At 37.2% G+C, this 22,565-nt stretch overlaps 1 protein-coding gene across 3 annotated transcripts in view; it reads left to right on the top strand.

The window, feature by feature from the left end:
• Nucleotides 1–1,953: 1,953 nt before the first annotated feature.
• npr1b (natriuretic peptide receptor 1b) overlaps nt 1,954–22,565 on the top strand; it is a 41,655-nt gene continuing 21,043 nt past the window's right edge. Inside the window, exons 1-6 of one of the 3 annotated variants that reach the window (XM_026940241.3) lie at nt 1,954–2,396; nt 2,557–2,647; nt 4,535–5,338; nt 16,280–16,467; nt 17,662–17,775; nt 20,006–20,141. In XM_026940241.3, coding sequence (XP_026796042.1) covers nt 4,576–5,338; nt 16,280–16,467; nt 17,662–17,775; nt 20,006–20,141 — 1,201 coding nt within the window. In that variant the 5' untranslated portion in view covers nt 1,954–2,396; nt 2,557–2,647; nt 4,535–4,575. Of the gene's footprint in view, nt 2,397–2,556; nt 2,804–4,534; nt 5,339–16,279; nt 16,468–17,661; nt 17,776–20,005; nt 20,142–22,565 lie in introns of all 3 variants that reach the window. The other 2 variants (XM_026940240.3, XM_026940239.3) reach the window with 2 other exon arrangements.

The following is a 22,565-nucleotide window of genomic DNA, read 5'->3' as shown; positions in this document are numbered from 1 at the left end:
ACTCACCATTTTAAACTAAAAAACTCAACTAAGAATTGAATTATAAAAAATTGAATTATATAAATTGAACTATATAAATCTTGAATGCTACTGAAGATCTGTTAATTATAAAGATTAATTTGCAAGTTGTTCAGGGTGGATTTTTCCTTTTTCTTCACCTGAGACTGTGAATGTAACAGAGGACCACAGACACAAATATACACAGTCATATATTCTAGACAAAAAGTGAAAGATTTGTTTCACCAAGTTTTGCATTTAAGAATCATTTGCTAAACAAAGCAAAATAATTTGACCCAGAGCTGATGTATGCTCATACTTACATAGGCCTGCTTTGGCAGATTGCTCCATGGCAGTGCTGATCTCGCCTCCCATTCTGGAGGTCTCTAGAGAGAACACTCTAGTGCTCCCCATTAAGGAGGATTTTCCTGTTGGAGTAGAGTACTAAACAGCAATAATGTCTAATTTTATGCAATTTTATCTAAAAAAAAAAAAAAGAATGATGTTTACTAAAAGTTAAACAGGAATGCCAGGGTTTGTCTGCGAACAGACTTTTGTCTGTCTGTGGACTTTTCAGACTTGACTTTGTTGAACTGAAGTAGTTGTGAATTTTGTAAAGGAGGAAATTGGCTGCTGAGTGTCTAAAGTAAGGACAGAAGGGAAGATAAGGCGAATTGAAAGAGTAGGGGAGGGGGTACTATTGTGTTGCATCCTGTTTTGGTAACCCTATCCATCAGACTGTGCCACTCTCTCTGCATGATCGACAGAACTGATCCAGTGCACACTATACACAACCCACGAGGGCGCTTTTGATTTTTGGTTACTAATTTCTCTTTTTTCCTTTGGCCGAAGGTTAAGGTGCAATGCGAAATGTTGGGTGGTATTTTTATACTATGACTCTGCTAATACAAATAAAATACAATTTTATTTTACCCTTTATTTTACCCAATTTTATTTTTGTCTTCCCTGCGATTTTACATATAGCAAAAATTTATAACTGATTATATGAGGGTGAGTCAAATAAAAACCTTCATTTTTAAAGAAAAGAATTGTATTGTTTATTGCAAATAGGTCTCACAAAGGTATATCAGGTTTAATGGAGCAGTAGAAGGAGCTACTGAGTACCATGCACCATTTTTACTTTGCAACTTCAAATTTAATGTATTGTTTCATTAATTTATATACATGAAGGAGAGGGTAGGAGAAGCTTATTGTGCACAAAGATAATCAATTAATAGTAGAGCAAACACATTAAACACTCTCTATCAGAGCTCATAACTATGCTTTTGGGAAACTGAGCCCTGTCCATCTACAGTAAATGAGGAAGTTTACCAAGGATTGTTTGTGTACTTTTTGGTCTAGAGAAAGATATGAGCTCAGGTCAAAGCCAGTTTAGAATCCAGGGAGATTTAGAGCAGGGAGCTGACCCTAGGGCTATGGCATCTTTCCACTGTAACTGCTCTCACAAATGAATGGTTTTATGGCTCACTGGTTATTACTTTATTGATTTGTAAATGCTGTGTGTAGTGGCTAGCAGAAGAGCAAGAGGGAAGGATGCTGATGGGAAGAATTAAAACACCTTCCGGGTAAAAGAATAATATTTTGCATTTCACTGACAGAGGAAGCTTGAGAGAAGTGTTTAGACATGCAACATCTCTTAAAATACTTACACATACACACCACCAGCCTACTAGGTTTTACACAATTCAGACTTACATACAGAGGAGTAAAGAAAACATAACCACAGTGGGAAATTTTAAAAATCACAATGAGTATTCTTTTTTTCCTGCAGTGTTTAGCTGATGTGAAAGATACAGAGCAGAAGCACAGAGAATGCTCATTTATCATTCGCTTTCACAACCTCTCTCCCTTTTCCTCTCCCTCCCTCTTGTGGAAAGAGAGAGAGGACATTAGAGGGAAAGATATGTGGACCTAGGTGAACACACACGCATTCTCACAGTCTTACAGTGTTACTCAGGCGTCTCTTGCTCGGTCTGACACCAGGCTGCTGTTCAATCAGGATACTCCAGCTTGTAGCAGAGCCAACATTTCACTGCATCACTATAATATATAGCCGTATTGAAGATTCTGCCCCAGTTCTTTACTGCAGGCGATGAAGAGTTTTCAGTGCTGTTACTTCAACTCTGGAGCCGCAGGAATGCTGTCAGCATGAGAGAACATTTAGCCCAGATCTTCCATGGTCATAATGAATGATTGACTCTTTGGCTCAATGTGCCCTGCGTTGTGTGGATGTATGGATTTATTGGCTTCTGTGGATGATTTAGAAGCATATCTTTACACAATTTGGAGGTGTTTGCTATTGTGTGAGCCACCGGAGTGCTTTATTACCAAAGGAACATACTCAGTATTTTTCTCTCCAGCCTATTTGGATGCTACAGGTGAAATCTCACTATGGATCATTTACCTGATTCTTCAGCCTCTTATATGTCTGATGATTCTCCCTACAACTGCGTATACTTCTGAAATGTGGGACCACTCCCCCGCTGTGATTCACTGATCCTCTCTCTCTCTCTCTCTCTCTCTCTCTCTCCCTACCAGCTGTAGTGATAGCAGTAGTCGAGAGCCATAACCACCCCAGCTGCTGCACAGAGCACAGCCTGACATGGAGATAACCTGTGCTTTATTTTAGGTAATGTAGTTTGAAGAAATCAACCCTGGTGTAAGGGCTCTGCCTGGGCAGGACACACACACACACACACACACAGCATTAGAGCAGTCTGAAAGTTAGTGAGAAGCTGTAATGTGCTGTGTACACTCTCATCAGAGCTGCCCATGCGGGTAAGTGGTGAGTACATTGTAATTGGATTGAACTGGCTGATGGATAAATGGCTAAGATGATGGAAACTGTAGTGATAGGGAAGTGCTTTTGGACATTCTTCTACACCATTACCTCAGAACATTTCCAAGTATTACTATTCAATGACACTTACAGTCGTTTGGTTTGATTAATGATCACTTATTCCTTTTGCATGCATCCTTGGCTTTGGAATGTTGTTTTTATATCACAGAAATGGTACTATGTTTTCGACATTTACTTGTAAATTTGCCCAGCAAATCTTTGACCCTGAATTACAGATTAGATTGAGATTAGTGCACCTGTTTTTTTTTTTTTTTCCTGTAGTATGTTTTTATTTTATTACACAGTATAGGAATAAAAAATGTATGGAAATACTTTTAAAGGAAGTACTCACATTGCAACACTGTGTACACTGTCTTATAAGTACCTTAAAACATTACATATAAGCTCATTGAATCTTAAATTTGTAAAGCGTTATTTTTAGCCACTATTTATCAATAGCCATGATGTTTTTCACTTTTATAAAAGTGAATTGCTTTTCAAAGTCTTGCCATTTTGTTATTTGTGATTATTTATTTTACTCTCCTCCTTTTAGTTGTACAATTATTTGTACCCTTGAATATGATTATTGAAAATTTCAAACCTTTAACACTTTAACATATTCTGATTTAATCTAGACAAAGCATTACGTTGCAGTCAAAATCAGAATGGCATTTCACATATGCCACCTTTTGACGAATCAGTTGAAACCAGAAAGCTGAATCAGTAAAGCTTTTCTTGGAGCAATCTTTCTGAAGAGCAGTCAACTCTAAAGTTGCATTCTACAATAAATCTCATGTCTTTGTGTCCCTGAGAAGCGACAGCCACAGTTACAGGAACAATCAGTTATAATCAGCTTGAGAATTTTACAATCACATTTAGGGATTGGCTAAATGTTATTAATGAATGTGTTGTATTTTTACTGATACTTGCAATAACAGATATTAGGAAAACTGAAACCCAGCATAGCTTTGGTAAATTAATTTTTACACCAGTCGATCAAATTCCTTTTGAATTACAAGATTAAGCTAGCTTTTTATTTCACAAAAAGATATTCATTGCAGAGAATAAATATGTATTGAGGTAGTCAAGCTTGAGCCAGGATCATCAGTGAATAAATGGTATGGCTTTGTGTTTACTATTAGAATATTTTAAAGTCTAGTGACTGCTTGTGACTGGATTTCAGGACTAGCAGTGTTGCCAGGTTTGCTTCATAACACCTTCCCAAATCAACACCAAAATTCAAAATAAATATACTGTATATTTTAAATATTGTTTATTTTAAATATACAGATTAAAGTGTCCAGCACTCAGACTGGTCACTAAAAGCTAAATGTACACCGTCAACTGACAGACTGCATCTTTAGTGACACTTTTGCTTACCTGATCACTCGATCAAATTACCTATGTATACTGGAAATTAAAATCAAGCAAATTATATTCAGCTCAACTCTGCCATTTATAATTATTTTTACAGACTTTTTAAATTCACAGCAAAGCAATTCAATTTTTTTATCTTTTTTTTTTTTTTTTTCATTTTAAGTTTTTATCCATTTCATTTTTTGGTGCAATTGTAAAATGAGGATTGAGAACACTACATAAAATTAAGGAAAATCAAATTCAATTGTGCTGGCATAAAGATTTCTGTGTGTGTGTGTGTGTGTGTGTGTGTGTGTGCAGTGTTTCAGACTCTTAGGCTTAGGGGAGTGAAGTGTGGAGCCATGAGTCTGCTGTGCTGGTTAGAGGGAGGTAGGCACTCTGTAGCCCCATTGCTGCTGCTCCTGCTCTGCTGTCCTTCTCTTTCTATCCGTCCCAGATCCTCCCATCCCCGTGAGCCACACAAACACATGCACAAACAGGAAAACATTACACTGGCTGTTATTCTGCCTAAGGACAATATCTTGTACCCGTGGGCCTGGCCACGTGTGGGACCTGCCCTACTGCGCGCAATAGAACTCATCAACGCAGATTCTTCGCTCCTGCCTGGGTACAGACTGCACCACGTTTTTAGTAACAGTGAGAATGCTGATGGTATTTGCTCTGAATCTGTTGCTCCACTAATGGCTGTGGACCTGAAGTTCAGTCATGAGCCATGGGCTTTCATTGGCCCAGGTTGTGACTACACAGCATCTCCAGTGGGCCTCTTCACCACACACTGGGGTCTACCCATGATCACGGCAGGGGCACCAGCAATAGGCTTCCTCCGTGCCGGGGTCTACACCTCCATTACTAACACAGGCCCTACGCACAAAAAGCTGGGTGAGTTTGGCCTTCATGTGTGTAGACACTTTGGCTGGGGCCAGCATGCCCTGTTGATGTTTGGAGACAGCAAAATGAGTGAGCGCGAGTGCTATTTTGCCATCGAGGGTCTTTATATGGAGTTGCATGATGCCAAAATCACCACGGTGGACCTTGTGTTTGAGGAGGACAGCAAGTCCATCAACTACTCTGAGCATCTGCATAAGATAAAAGAAGAGGGTAGAGGTGAGTGGCTCTGATTTATCTTCTATAGCAGCAGATGTGCAGTCTTGTTAAATTCTTAATGGCTGGACACAGTTCCATATGATTTGCATATTGACTCGACTGTACTTATGTAATATACTAACCTAGTACTGAATCATGGTTTCATATTTAGTCAATCATTCTAATGGCTTGTGTCAAACCTTTAGGAACAGTATTTGTTTACACCATTTACCTAAATCTTTTAGTTTGTTTTGTTCATCCTATTTCTTTAGAACATTTACTTCCTAGTCATACTATAGTTTATAGTAAACTATAAAGCAGTGTTTACTGCTTTATAGTGAGATTTGGTAGTTCAGATTCCCAGAACACAAAGTTAATATGTCACCCCACAACAAACTGCACCTCTAGTCAATGATGATCAGGAGAGAGATAGAGAAATAAAATTATAGTGAGAAAGAATGGACAATGTTTGTACAGCATTTTCCTGTTATCCTTGATCATACAACTGAGTATTATTAGTAAATACAATTTAGTTTTAGCACTGCCCCATATTCAGCTTCAGATATCTTCTATTCATAACCATAAAACTCTTCAGTAGTTTTATAGAAATCAGAGAGCAAATTGCCGTTTGCGTTTTCTCTGTACAATTGTTTACTGTAATGAGTACAATCCCACAACTCCCTATGTTTTCATGTGTTTTTGCCAAGAGTCCAGCTTGCTTCCACCTCCCAAAAAAAAATGCTAGCAGGTGGATTGGCTACATTGTCCCTAGATGTGAATGTGTGTGCACTCATCTGGGGTGTGTTCCTGCTTCACACACACTGTGTTCCTGGGGAAGGCTACAGATCCACCACAACCCTGACTAGGATAAAGTGTTTACTGAAGCTAAATGAATGAATTAACATATTATCCAATAACTACAAAGAACTGTTCAGTAACTACAGTGAAATTAAAAGTAAAGTGTATTTAGTTGCAAGACTGAAGACTGGCTGAACCCACTGGCAGTTCTTGCAAGTTTATGGGGTTCTTTATAAGGCCTGGTGACTCAAACACTTGGATGTTTACTTGAATAATTTTTAAGTATAACTGTTGTAGGCTGTAGTACAGAAGGAGGAGACAAAATAGGGCATTTTACACTGCCACACAGACTCAGAGAGTAAAACAGTACATAGAAGATATGTTTTGAAGCCCTATTCTGTATTTTTAGGGCAGTCACTGCAGGACTAACCAGCAGGTTTTCAAACAGAAAAAGCAGGATACTGCATGTCCATAAAATGGTGGAATCCTGTTTAGGAATCAATATTTCAGACAATGAATAAAGGAATTAAGATGAAGGATTCCCTTTTGAATCTGGTTCTTCTCACAGTATCTTCCTCAAATACTTTGCACATCTCCATTTTTGGCATAGTTACATTTTTATTTTGTTAATTTGTCACTTCTGTTGCTTACTGGAATAGAATTGATTTCTCTATTGGGGAGAACACACTGCTCATGGAACCTTGCCTATCATATGATTAATGTATGATTTGTATCATTAACATTTGCACAAAATATTGGCAGCAAGGTTGTTTTCACTTGGGATATATTGTGAAAAAGGATTTAGTAATGTAAACCTTTAAATGCAAATAATCTAAATAATTTAAAAAATTGAAAAATCAGTGCATTGCTTCAAATTATGTCACTCCCCCTCTTATTCACAATTCTATAATGAAGGTTTTATATATATATATATATATATATATATATATATATATATATATATATATATATATATATATACACACACACACATAAGCTATACATCCATAAGTATACGTACATACAGTATACATCCATACGTATTTGACAGTGACACAATTTTCATAACTTTGCCTCTGTACACCACCACAATGGTTTTGAAATGAATTTGAAATGAAGCACTGAAGTGTAGAATTTAACCTGTGGAAATGGAGGGACTCTGCAATAAATGGCTGACCTGTGCCCCAAGTTTCCTGGGATATGGTCCAGGCTCCCCATGACCCTGATATATATGTGTAAATATATATATAATTTAAACATTAAGATTAAAATAAATCCAAGAAATTTGTGCAATCAGTGAAAACAATATTTAAATATTTCACATTATACTAAAGGGGTGCTGTTTAAGGTCGTCATCAGAAGAGAACCAACTCTGATCCTGCTACAAATGGTGCCAAAACTCCAAATATATAAATACACTGATGTGTTGAAAACGTGAAGACCTATCATACATAAGTCTTAGCGATTACATGAATTAAAAGCAAAATCTTAACTACCCTTACAGCTACTGAAAAAGGTTGAACATGAACAGTTTGTGCAACTTACATCTGTGATGGTATATTAGATTCATAACCCAACAAGAGGACTTTTAATGATTGCTTTGTAACTTTTGTTTAGGTCCCTAAAGAATATAAAAATATCTACTCAACCTTTATAATGAGAGGTCACCGTATAAGGAAGTACAGCACATTGTATCAGATCCATTGGCATTTCCTGTGAAAACAGACTTCGTCATTTGCAAACTTTATCCCACTTTTATGGCTATCTACTTTATGCTGTAAAGGCAGAGCTCTTCAGTATGTAATTCAGCTGTGCCTTTCAGACGGTGGTATCTGAGTATCTGCCCTTTTTATAATAATTATATAGTTTAGTGAAGGAGTACCTTGAAATTTACCATAGGCAAATCATGGACTTGCCATAGTAAATCATAATATTATTTCATGAAAGGTGATTTACTCTATAACATGCACAAGCAACGCAACAGAACCTTAAATGAAGTGTTTGATATACATGTGCATGCTCTTGCTTGTGTGCTTGTGTCTGCATGTGATTTATAACCATGTCTTTTAACGAAGATAATCTGATCTGATCTAATAATCTTCCTATATGTTCCTATAAAGAAGCTTGTTAATAAAGAAAGTGGTATGGGGTAAGGGGACTAGTGTGAGAGGGATCTAGGGGAGATGGAGAAGAGACGGGCAGGTTGCAGTGTAATACGCTGTTAAAGATGATATATATTTGAGTCCTCACTTCCTGATAAACACCTGTGCTGAGCTCACCTGGGGAGCTATGACCTTCTCCTCAGGTCTCAGCTGACAAGAAACACTTCTCAATATAGCACAAGAAGTGCATACTGTGTTCATTTCAGCAGGAGCAGAGCAAGAGATGCCCTGCCTTTCTGCTCCAAAATGTTCCATGTACTTCTCTCTGTTCTGCATGATATGTTATCCTTATTATTTTATAAAACTTTGCTTAACCTTTGTCTCAAGACTGTTTATGTCCGGGTGTATAGAAGTGTTACAGTATATTGCCATTATGACCATAGTTGCCATAATGTTTGATGTCATAATCGCTTACATACTGTCACATGCTAATTTTTGGTAAGTGTGCCTCTAAGTAGTCTAAATTTTATTACATGGTTTATCAAAATGATCAATTTCATAATATGTACTCATCAACAGCTGTCATAATACTTGATGAAATAATATTCTCTGACATCATAAGAAATGCCACTTGACAAACATGATTTCTTATAAGAAGTTATGAGTTCTATAATGACAGGTTGTTGATGAGTCTATAGCATCATAAAGGGTGTCTCTTATGCTGTTTTGACTATTTTAAAACATTTCCACACACACTGGACCATATGAATAATTTCTGTATATTATTCCTTCGTAAATTTGTTGTTGTTGCATTTCAACAGTATCAGCAGTGATGGTGATAGTATCAGGCAAATTAATTTAGAACTGGGGTTTAAAAAAAAAATCATGGACCCCATAGCAGCCAAAGATTTTTTTTATATAACTTTCCATCTATGGATTGTCATTAGATTCCAGCTGACATTATGTATAGGTGTAATAATGATGGGTTGTGATTTCCACCATTGTAATTAGAAAATCATGGGCCCCATGGCTAAGCCTCACAAACCATAGAAGTATAGTACACTTGGCAAAATTATTCTGTGACATAAGTTGTCATGGCATCATTATGGTATCAATACAATTACCAATATTGGTAAAATATATTGGTCTGTATCACTAATGAATGTGCTAATTAGAGGAAATCTGTTAAAAGAACTGCCTGTACTGGATAAAACCAGGTGGTGAAGCAGTTACTTCCCTCAGTGGAAACGTCATGATGGAGATTGCCTCTTGCCTGAATCAACTAATTTTTCAGTAATGACCAAAATTGGTTCTTCATTCATTCAATAGTTCATTGTTTCAATCAGCAAGTCTTTCAGTCTTGCTTGATGAAGGATTCGCTCTTTTCTCATTTAGCGCTTCATTCTCATTCAGGTTGAGCTGGAGATTTCCAGGTTTTCAGTGCATGCAGTAGAAGTCTGTGTCGGGCTAAATATGACATTTTTGTTTGTTTGTTTTACAAGCATATTATTTGAAAACCCCACAAAATAACTCACAATTTCAAGTGACAATACAATAATCATGTCACAATGTATGACAGAATAGTTTCCATGTCTTGTTTATGACATGATTATATCAGTCCTAAGTCGGAGGTTTTAAGTAAAGTGTGATCATTCTGTGACACAATGCCATATCTGGAAGAGATAGTTCTAGAAAGATGTGCTTTGTTTGTGAATAAGAATGTCTGGACACAGGGCCAATGCTCTTTTTTATATACACATAAATTTATGAATATGTTTCTGATTAAGTATGCATGATTGTATTTAAATTCTGTCATTCAAAATTGGAGTGCTGACTTCAACCAGACCAACTAAATTGAAATCTTTTGGCTCTTTTAGTTTTCATATGAAATACCTGTATAAAAATGTTGGGACCTATTAGACATTAAAACCAAATACAAACACCAGTAGTACTCCTAAAAGGTCTAATGTTCTCATTTCTCGCCTCTGTGTTTTTTAAAGAGCATGCAGAATACACGGATTGACAGACCCTGCTGCTGTGGTCCCAATTTGAGCCTGTTTGTAGCAGAGCTCTTTCATCAGGGCTGCTAATAGCTAAGAATCAGCAGGAGCTTCAACATCAATACATCTTATGCACACACGCACTGTTGATGAGAACCCGTCATGCTTCTCGGATTTAAGTTTGTCTTGTTTGAAATCACTTCATTCTCTCTCAGCTGTGTGCTGCTGCAGCAAAGGAGTCTTTTGTTCCATAGATGTGCACTCGGCAGGGGAACCTCCTACCCATTTTTAAGTTTCCACCAAATTAGCTTTAAATTGCAACACTGAGCAGTGTTCTAAGCTTAGACTTAAATATGGATTCCATAAGTGTGGTTTCCATTAGTATTTACAAATTAGATTTCAGATTAGATTCTTTGGCAATTTAGACCTTCCTGTACTTGATCTGCAAGTAAAGGTTAAATAAAGTCTTGGGCTAAAGTATAGTTGCTGAGTAATTATATATTATTTGTATGTATGAAAGTGCTCACTAAATCTTGAATGAGTCTACCAGCTGAAGATAGCATTCCTGATTGTCACAAAAGAACCTCAGACTCTAGAGGATGTCTTGATTTGGTCTTCTTAGAAATCATGCCACTGCAGATGCCACTCTCTATGTGTGTAGTTTCAGTCCCTGACATCACCATGGTTTCAAGACGGAGGAGCACCCATGCTGAACTAAACTGGCCACAGCACTGAGCTAAATGTTTCACTGCGCTCTGCTTACATATGTCCGATCCATCTGGCCTTAGTTAAAAATTAAGCTGGACTGGTGAAAACCATGGAGACACAAAGAAGAACAACATAAGTTGCTCTAATTAATGGTGGAGGAGGGGGTAGATGTGCATGAATAGCCATGCATATTACACATATATGTCACTGCTAGAGAAGGAATGTGCTGATGAGAGGAAATCTGCTGAAGAACTGCCTGTACTGGACAAAACAGGTGGTGAAACAGTTACTTCCCTCATATATCATGATCGAGATTGCTCTCTCCTCTCAGTGCTTAAATAAGCAAATTGTTCGATTATGACCATCCTCTCATGGTCTGCTGGTTAGTATCAGCAAATCTTTCAGTCATGGCTGAGATTCACTCTTCTCTTGTTTAGCAGATCAGTTGAGACAAGTTCAAGGAATCCCCTTCGGCCTCATTTGGTCCGAGCTGGAGATTTCCACCATTTCAGTTTGTGTTGGGCTCAGTGTGGAAATAGCTTTCTTCTAAACACAGATATAGAAATATGTTTAAAAAAATTGCAAGGATTATTAGCTATTTTTACATTCAAGGTTGTTGTCTGCTTTATTTTGTGTTTATGCTAGCAAGGAACGAAACGACAGCTGACTATGAAGCTGTATTTCTGGTGACAGAGACAATTGACATTTGAGTTGATATGCAAATAAGGTATGATACGGTAAATAGGCTAATCAAAAAGACTGGCTCCATTGAATTCCTCGAACCACTACTACGGACCCTAATACCTCTACTCTCACAACTTTAGTGCCTACATAGGTACTAAAAAGCTAAGGTCTTTCTGGGTTTAACTGAAATATTAAATATCATTTTAAACAAAGATAACAGTCATGTGTATAAATATTACAGTATAGTGTATACAATATGGCCACTACCATGTGAAAACAGAAACTAAAATAAATGGACAGTGCCACAAGTGACAACATAGCAGTCAAGACACACTACACACCACACACATGCTACAAGTGAGCAAGCGACTTGCTAATGTGAGTGTGAAAACAGCATCAGACGCTGGCATAATAAAGCTGCACATTTGGGCAAATCATTTAAGTGAATGGACTTAAATGACTCAAGTCACTGAAAAATTTTCATTGACATGGAGAAATTAAACTAACTAAACTGAATACATCCCCTCCCAAATAAAGTGGGGAGATGAAGATGTAGCAGTACTCAGACTCTGGTACACTTGGGTAGTTACACGGTCATTGGAGAAGTCAGTGAGCTGTGTCTGGTCAAAGAGGTGCATGTGTGCAAGCTGGAGTGTGAGAGTATGAGAAATAATTGATGTTGGGACAGGTAATGTGTCACTTGGAGGTTGTATGATTGTCTAATATCCACTTTTCCTTAGGAGGAAAATACTGCCCTATAAATGGGCATGAAGCATGAGGCAAGGAAAATGTCATGAGGCAGATGGATGTAAGAGTAGCAGTTTGTATAAAGAATCCCAATGAATATTCAAAGCTTTCTTTCTGACTTTACAACGTATCAAGGCTGTGTTCATGCCTAATGAGACCTCTCTGCATAATAAATATTCTTTTTTGCCTCCGCAAATGAGTGGGAGATACGTTATGTTTTTGGGTTGTCCCTCTGTCCATCCATCTGAGATTCTTGTTTGCACAATACCTCAAGAACGAGTGGTTGAATGTTTGTAGGATTTATATGGAATTGTCATTGTAACCAGCAGATGAACTAATTAGATTTCAAAATTGATCCAGACAGTGTCAAGGACACAGCAGGGTCAAATGTCTTCAAGAGTTTGTCTCCTTCATGTTTGTCATCCAAAGATGTTGCTTACATCTTCATGGGCATAGGAACTCAAGACCCATTTTCATCGCTGTCTACAATTTTTCCATTGGTCCACCTGTCCGTCCATCCGTCAGTGTCTCTGTGTATCTGTCCAAGATTCTCATTAAACCAATATCTCTAGAACGAGTTATTGAATGTTTGTAGGATTTATATGAAATGATCACTGTAACCAGGAGATGAAATGATTAGATTTTGGAATTGATTCAAACAGGGTGAAGGTCACAGCAAGGTCTGAAATTTTCTTGAATAGTTTCCGTCATATTTGAAGTATATTTTAAAGATATTTCTGACATTCAAATAAGTAACAAGAAGGAGTAGACTTGGTGGTGGTGGGGCATCCCGGTCAACACTGTTGGCATTGCGTTTGACTTGTTTTAAATAAAAATGAAATTTCTGCTTTTAATATCAATATATTTAAAGGAAGAAAACTTCAATACTGGTTCTTAATGAAGTGAATACTGGTATGTTTCTAATATGGAAAGTCACAGCAGTAGCAGTTGTATTTAGAGATATGTAATTTGACACTTTCATTGCAGCTGTGCTTCTGCTACAGCTATTTCTGTATAACTGCAAGGACCCGCTATCCTCTATCTATCTGCTATCCGCTATCTATTTCCCACTCATTTTCTCTATCTCCAGTCCACAGAGTATTGATTACCCAGAGTCCAGTTCAGGCAGTTGTATGTCTCCACTGTGTAGTTGAATCTAACACTGGAATACAGTGAGAAATTATTATTCACGTTCCAATGAATATTTAAACTTATCCCTGCTGTTTATTCAAACATATCCAAACTATCTGCAAACTACAGATCAGATCAGATCACAGTGACAATGTCTAATAACTGGGAGCAGGACTGTATGTTCTGATCATGTTTTGATAACATATGCATTCATGACTGTGCTCTTGTCTATCTGCTGCTAACACGCCTGCCATTTGCTCCTTTATGTCATGTTTTTATTATTCGCCTGTTGGTGAAAGCTTTGAGAACTGCACGCTGTTGGCTGTGTGCTTTTTACTTTGGTTTGTAAGAGCTTTAGTACTCTAATGGACTCTTAGTTTCCAGGAAATCTTTGATAGATGACTGCATTTAGAGGAAAGAGGTTGAACTTGCCCCTCGCACAGATTACTTTGCTATTACTCATTGCTTTTAATTAGGTATAAAATGAACATAATGTATGTCTTATCAATCTGTTTCAGACCATTTTGCCGACTGTCAATGTTTTTGTCGTGTGTGTGTGAGTGTGTGTGTTATCTACCACTTCTCAAATGTTTTCAACCAGGGACCCCTTTAACTGTTTAAAAAAAAGAGAGAGCGTGAGAGAGAGAGAGAGAGAGAGAGAGAGAGAAATTCCAGAATTGCAGATTTATTTTATGAACACAATCCAGTTGTTTAAAAAACAGATAACATTTTGAGATTCATGTGTGTAGCACACCTAACCTTTCCCTAACACCCAACCTTTATAATGTTATATATTCTGCTCACACATACAGTATCTCTGTATTTCCTTGTGATTCGACAGCTGCAGCCCAGGTGCCATAGATCATAGTGTCAGTTTTATTGTTTGCAGGTGCTTTGTGTACATCTGCCTGTGTCTTTGGCCTTCAGTCTACTCTCAGCTGTGGTGCATAGTGGTGCAGCTCTCCTGAAACACACAAAGTAATTTTTATTAGGCTCTCTTTTTTCCATATTTATTTAATTAAATTAAAAAGCAGACTATATCTGAAAATCTAGGAGCTGCCTAGACCTCTATGAATGATTAATGTAGAAATCATTTTTGTGCTGTTTAAATATAAACATTTCTCTGTACTCATAATTTAGGCACAAAGGGATCTTAAAGTGCTTTATGACCTCTAATGGTGTGACCTCTAATCAAATATTGCTTATAACTGCTAAAAAGGAGTCAAAGACTGACACTGGTATGAAAACAACCTTTCAAATAAGTGCCTACTCTAGTAGTACCATCACAGAATTTCAATGAAAAATCGCTGTCAGTGTATTTTAAAACCATTTTATGGCCAAACAGTATCCTGCTCTCTCTGAGTGTGCTTAAAAATGCATGGGACTTCAGAACATATCTTCTATCTTCTGTTTTTCTGTTCAAGTGAAAAAGATGCTCTGTTTTGTCACCGAATATATGATCCTGAAGCATGTATGACCTTGAAGGCATGACATTGTGGATTTGGCAGCTTCACTGACTTTGCAGAGGGCAGTCCTGTGTTACTTATGTAGCACTTATATGCAGATGTACAGAAATGACCCTGCTTCCAAACTTGAAATGATTGTCCTAGTTGGGAATCACAGTCTCTTGTTCATGCAACTTTAATGAAGCCTTTTATAGATACCACTATATGTACCTGTATGATTGTCTTTTTTTATTAGTTTTGTCCTTTTATGGTATTACACAGACTTAGATACTGCAGACCAGGACATTTTCACTCTCCCCCTATGTGTGTGTGTGAGTGTGTGTGTGATATACAGTACTGTGCAAAAGTCTTAGGCACATGCAAAGAAATGCTGTAGAGTAAAGATGCCTTCAAAAATAATTAAATTAAATGTTTCTACATTTAAAAAATACTATAAAGATCAGTAAACAGTAACAAATGAAACAAAGTCAATACACTGTGATGATCCTTCGCTTAAAAAAAAAAAATAGTAGTCTCAGATACAATGTGTGCAGTTTTATAAGGAAATGAGCTGTAAGTTTTACTGAGCATCTTGCAGAACCAGACACAGTTCTTCTGGAGACTTTGTCACACTTGCTTCTTATTTTTGCAGCGAAACCCAGCAGCCTTCATTATGTTTTTTTTGGCTGAAAAGTGTCTCTTATGTAATATGCTGCTTTCTTTACTGACGTACAAACATTTTTCTGTAACATTTAATTTTGGGCTGGAAAACTAATGTTTGGAAATGTAAAAGGTTTTTGTACTGAATCAATAATGTAGAAATCATAAAATAAAAATCTATAACAAAGTTTGTACTAAAAAAAAAATAGGGTACCTAAGACTTTTGCACAGTACTGTATTTGCACTGCTGGTCTTCTGCTTTCATTGCTTTAAGCATTTCTGTGTTAATAGAGCATGTTAATAGATCAGCAGTATAATGTGAAATACATGACGAGCTAATCATCAAAAGTGCTTTTTTCTTTGACTGACAAAGTTAGTTACTTTTGGGCATGCACACATATGCATGCAGACACACAGACCACAAATTCCTACCTAATAGTGTTAAGATGACATTTTGCTCTTGCTGTATGCTGAGGTAATCTCATTAGTCTATTGAACAGCCAGTCAGTGCTAGGAAATTGGGCCTAATGGGTACCATCTATATTTAGACTAGTGATGGAAACAAGTAAAGCTTAGGATATTATGTCTGCCATATACAGAATTGGGGGTCACAAAATTTGCTGTCTATATTTTGTGTTAATGAACCTGTATTCTCCCTTTTTTGCCTTTTCTCTTTTTTTTGTGTAGTGGTGTTTGCATGCTGTGCTCCGGATATCTTTCGGCAGCTAATGGTGAACTTCCGAAAGGCGAATCTTCCTCAGGAGGAGTTTGTCTTCATCTACATTGATATCTTTGGACGCACCGTGGTGTCACAACCTGCCCGGCCTTGGGCCAGAGGAGACGCTGACGATGACCTAGCAAAAGAAGCATACCAGGTAAGCTTGAGGAGAGACTTCATAGGAGAGATACAATGTGCCTGCATTGAATCAAAATTTATTTTAGAGTGCAAGGAGAAAAAATCAACAGGTTCAGCATCAGGGATTTGCAGTACTGTAATTATGTGCAAATCAGCAAAGAACTTGCTCTCAAACATTGGACAATCAGTGACAACAAAAATACAAGAGCCATACAGACAGAAACTTTGTAAAATATAAAACTCTGTTTGAATAAATAATGTCTTTGTGCTTTGCAGGAATTTTATCTGCGCCTAAATAAATACTCATCACAGTAATCCTGTCAGTTTTTATTTTGTTTTCAACATTGTTTGTTGCGCTTGGTCCAGAACATTTCCCCTCAGCTGTGTTATTATTTTCCTCTCAGGGTTAATGAATGGATAATGAAAAGCACAAATGATGTTTCATGCTGTATTTGCCATGTGATTGAAGTTACTTGGTCATATGGCCTTTTTTCATTATGCATTGTGCCCATTCTCATTGTGCGTGTTCTTTGGGGACTATATCAGCATCCAGGCAATCTTCCTCTGCTGCTTCGCCCCCGGATGCTGCATGTGCGACTGACCAGTGCCAGTTACAGTGTTTCCTTTTTTCCCACAAGAGGCACAGAACAGCTATTAGTGCGAACACTTGACTTTCTTTAATATATCAAGTCTTAAGGAAGACTGGCTTGCTTGTTGGCATATTTGGAGTAAAATGTTAATCAATGTTAATCACACTTGGCTCCTCATCCTTTAGTTCCTAGTCTATGTGAGGTCCAAGAAAGGGTTGTGGGCTGAGGTCTAATATCAGCAGTTTCAGCAATAGATTCTGCTTGAGCGCTTCTGTTTTTACAGTGGAGGAGTTCTGGGGAAGAAGTGGCAAAGTGGCACAGGAGGCTCCCTAATATTTTCATTTTGTGATGTAGGTTTATTTTACAGTCATTCATCAACTCTTGTGTCTCCCACACTAGACGTTGTGTAAGATTAATATTCCCTGCCTTCCTGTACTGCTGTAGTGTGTTCACTCTTCTGCTGAATTCCTGGCATCCAAGTGCTTACAAAAGATGTATTAAGAATGAAAACATGATTGACATTGTCCGTGACATCCTTTCTGAAAATTATAGACATGACCGAACAGTGTTTAGTTCTTACATGTGACAGTGTTTTATCAGGGTCTCTACTGTTTCTTTTTCAGAGTGTGAAAATCCTGACATACAGAGAGCCACAGAATCCAGAGTATAAAGACTTTGTCACTGATCTGAAAGCAAATGCTAAGAAGATGTTCAACTTCACAGTGGAGGACTCTCTGGTAGGTTACATCAGCTATTGGGATTTGGATATGATAGAATTTGAGTCTTGTGTCTCTGTGGGTTTCGTCCGGGTTTCCAGTTTTCTCCCAAAAACGTGCCAGTAGGTGGATTGGCTATGCTAAATTTCCCCTAGGTGTGAATGAGTGTGTGATCATGTGTGTGCATGGTGCCTTGGGATGTATCGTACTATTGTCCCGTCCTAGGTGTATTCCTGCCTCCTGCCAAGTGTTCTGAGGATAAACTCCGGATCCTCCACGACTCTGACCAGAATTAAGTGCTTACTGAAAGTGAGTGAGTGAGAGTGAGTGTAACCCAGCATGACTCATCATGCTGACAAATATGAGAATGGCCGTGACCTTTAAAATGACTTATAATTCTATTTATCATATACGTCATTTATGTGACTAAGTTCAAATGGTTTTACTTAATTTTCTCTTAAAAATGTATGAATATGCAGAACACAAAGATAAAAGCTATACATATCTACATATGTATACATAAATATTCAATACTCTTGTTAAAGTAATGTCACTCCTCACACCATCTGTGCTTTTGTCATAAGATTGTCTAACTAACCCCATGCCCTGAGAGTTTAGCCTTTAGCTTTAGCTGTCAGTGGGAATGTTTTGTGTGTCGGCAGGTCGGAAAGAGAGAGCAAGACAGAGGTCTTGGTTGCACACTTTTTATAGGGCATTTAGATTTTTTTTAGGCACACTTGGACTCAGTGATCAGAAAGTTTTCCATGAGCTTATGTTTTGATTGGATGCATATTTGATTGAGTTCACTGCTGATATTTAGTTCAGTTAATTAAAATAATATACATGTAATACACAACAAAATATCTTTATGAGTTATGAGTGAAGCTGACAGGTCATCTTTTGGCTAGAGTTTTGGCTTTTCCTTTCATATACAGTATTAAGGAGTTAAATGCATGTGGCAGTGTTTCTTTGAGATATTTGCTGGGTGTTCACACTGCCAATGCCAAGAGGATTTAAATACAGACTGTGAAAAGGTTTTTTTATTCAAACTGTACATACAAATATTCATATGTGGCAAGGTTTAGTTTCAGTTTAACTCTTCTGGCAGTCTGTTTAAGATCTGAACTTGCCATAGTGAACAACAATACACACAAAAACAGAAGGTTACGAATGGTTACTTGGATATGATAGAATGGGATGCTCTTTGACTTGGCTCTTTGACTGAATGGAGGACTGCCAGGCCACCTCATTTCAGTGCCTAGTACCAATAGCAAACAGGTCACCTCATGATCATGACCTTACGTGTGCAGCCCATAAAAGGTCTTTGATATGTCATGCTTGTCCTCTGGCTATTCTCAATCCCCGAAATGGTGGTGGCCCTAGCGGTCATTCACTCAGTTGTGGAACCTCTGTTACACATGTAAGCTTCTGTTCTACTTTCTTTTGTTCCGGACCATGAGGATTTCTTTCAAAGTGCAGTGGAGGCTGCGTATGAAAGTGATCACAAGGGTTCAGAATACATTCAGATAGTGCATCCCATGAGACAATAACAAACAGCACTGATAACTAGTGCTGATACTTTATTCAAGACAGGAATTGCTCAAATCCTGATGCTGTACTCTACTGGGGGTGAGAATTTCTTTACCCAATAAACTCCTTTATGGTGCTTCCCAAAGCACACAAAGTTCTGGGCAGTGACCCGCCAGCTGATTAAAATGAAAGGACATTTGTCTGTTTGAACATGTTCAATTATAAAATTCTCTGTTAATATAATATCTGTATTGTTTTGAAAGCCTCACAGCTCCTGGGTCCATGGTTCAATCATGAGATCAGATTACTGTTGTGTAAATTTTTGCATGTTCTCCACATGCTTGCATGGGTTTCCTCTGGGTCTTTCAGTTTCCTCACACTGTCCGAAAACATGCAAAAATGGCAGCTTGGCTATGCTAAATTACCCCTAGGTGTGAGTGACTGTCCCAACTTGCACCCAGTGAATATATTGTGAGCTTGAGTACACTAAGATTTCTTTGACTTTTCCTTTGTAATAGGATGGGTTTTGACAATCAGGACCTAATGTGTTTTTTTTTTCTAAATTTATTTCTATATGCTGTATAAAAGGGTTCAATTTATTTATTTATTTTTTATTTTTATTAAGAATAGTTTATTATGGTATAATGAGCACACTGTTTTCATATATTTTATAATTTGGTTTTTGAGATGTATGACATTGATTTATGAATTTATTTTGCAGATGAACATAATATCTGGAGGATTCTATGATGGCCTAATGCTGTATGCTCATGCACTCAATGAGAGTTTAGCAGATAGTCAGAGCCAACTGTCAAGAGAAAGTGTCACAAAAAGGATGTGGAACCGAACATACTATGGTGAGCCACTCCATGATAAATGCATGATTCATGCTGAAAACTGTTAGAACACACAGTGTCAGTTTTACCCTTAGTCCAGAATTAGCTTAGGTTTGTCTGGGAAAAGTATCTAGTAAATAGTAGTAGTCATAATAATAATAATAATAATAATAATAATAATAATAATAATAGCTTTTGGTATTTTGGAACCTTCTGATGTTTGTGTTAAATTTAGTGCCACTTATTCTGGTTTATGCATTTGTACACAAATGGTCTATTTTTTTTTTTTTTTTTTTTTTACTTTCCGCCAGTAGGATTTCACTAGTTATAAAATTCAAAGCATCAGCGATCATACTGAGAATCACATGTATCTAATTTGTTTGTGATATGTGAGATAACCCAGTCAGCTAAATACTTCTCTTGAGCAAATTGCATGACATATATCAGAACTGTCAGGCTTCAAAGCTATTTTTCTAGTGCCCCAATCCACTCTCTCCCTCCTTGTGACTCTCTTACCTCTCTCATTATTACATATCACATATGTCATGAGCTTGTTTTAGCTTATTTTGAGGCTATAAAATACCATTCACACACCAGATACCTTTTAGATTCTTTCTGAATGGATTTCTTCTTTGATTGATTCTGTTTTGTGTTCCAAGTTGTGATCTACCCACAGAGCTTAATGAATTATTGTGTGGGTATTTTGCACCTGCTACATGCTGTCAGCTTACCAGTCTTCTGATCAATGGCATTCCCCACACAAACCTGCTCTGTGTCATCTGCAGTTCATATATATTATTTGTCTTTATGAGGTTTTGCCAATTTTTTTATTGTACTTTTCTGATCAAAGTTAGTTAGAAAGGTAATTATGCATAATGTACCTCCTTAAGATATCAAAAAACCATATCCTCATGCTAGTTCATTAGGTCAGAGACTAAGAAGACCATCAACCTGTTGGAGTTAATGCAGAATGAAAAGAAAACGCACAAGATGTTTCTTCCCCACCGTGGACAAGATTTTTATTTTTAGAAGGCACATATCGAATTGCACAGATGCTTCTTAAAAAGTAATTTCTGTACACACACAGGTGAAAAGCATTATTGTTTTGTATAAAATCTACTTAAATTCACTGTATTTCCATATTTACAATATTTTTGTAATATTGATTGAAGGACATTACAGAGCATATTAGATATTTAGTTCTTAATCTTTTTAGTGAAGAGATCAATGATTCATGCATTATTAATGCCTAATGCATGAATATCTCCACTGGCAGTGGCTCTAATCAGTTTAGTCGGTGTGTCTCAGCCGTGACACTGTCTCCTTGAAACATTGCTTTCTGTCAGCTTCCCTACTTATCTCTGTCCATGCATCTGTTACTACACTACATATCATGCTGCTACCATTCTTTTTGTATTCTTGTCACATTGACACTACTACTGATATATTTATATGTACATTCTAATAAATTATATTCTTACATCATAATCTTACTATCATGCTGCTGTAACAATTTAATTTCACCATCACTTTTTTTTTTTATCTTTTTAGTTTGTCTTTTCATAGAGCTCTAGAGCTTCAGCTGAGCTCTAGCACTAGTGTTCTAGTTGTACTATAGGTATTAAGGAATTATGGAAAAGTCCTCAAATGAAGGAAGTATTTTACATACTGCCTAATATACAGTATTAACAGATATTGTTACAGTACTATAGTGAAATTTTATGTCTAACAATTACACTCTATGGGAGATCTGCCATTTCCACACATAATTCTTCTCATGGAAAGACACAACAATACAACAAAGCTAAAGACACCAAGGTTTTTGTTTTTGGCCACTGTGTGGCAACCGACACATCACCTTTATCTTTCCTTTCATTCCCTTTTCTCTTGTTGCAAAAGTCAAGCCAAGTAATTTAGATAACAGTAATCAGATCCATATATCACCATCAGAGCTGTATATCTGTGCTTGGCTTTCTATTCAGACATGTTCTTATTAAACACAGAGGGGAAATTACACCTTCTGTGTTTTACATACAGAAGAGATGAAATAGATAGCTTTATTGCTGCTTATTGTTTCTTTTTCTCATCTGTGCTTTGAATGAGGCTCAGTATTTCACCAGATAACCATGCAGGTCACAGCGCAGAACAGCAGAACTCTGTATGTTTGCCAGATTGTTAAAAGGTGAATTAGATGGTGAAATAGAGGCCATGATTTAGTATTTTACTAATACCAAGTGCTTATTTGCATATGTAATGGGATAACTTGCGAACACAAAAAATGGCCATGTTGCAGGTGATAACAATATGTAAATGTGATTTTTGTGCACACTAAATGTTCCTGGTAGCCATGGTGTTTATGCATATCAAAAAAACAACAGAGTAAAACTGAGCACTCTATTTTCAAAAGATAAGCACATTGAGTGTGTTTGCTATCTTTGTGACCAT

Source organism: Pangasianodon hypophthalmus, chromosome 1 (genome assembly GCF_027358585.1).
Source record: "Pangasianodon hypophthalmus isolate fPanHyp1 chromosome 1, fPanHyp1.pri, whole genome shotgun sequence".
NCBI lineage: Eukaryota > Metazoa > Chordata > Actinopteri > Siluriformes > Pangasiidae > Pangasianodon > Pangasianodon hypophthalmus.
Note: the sequence above shows the minus strand (reverse complement) of the source record. Positions and strands in the feature narration are given on the sequence as shown.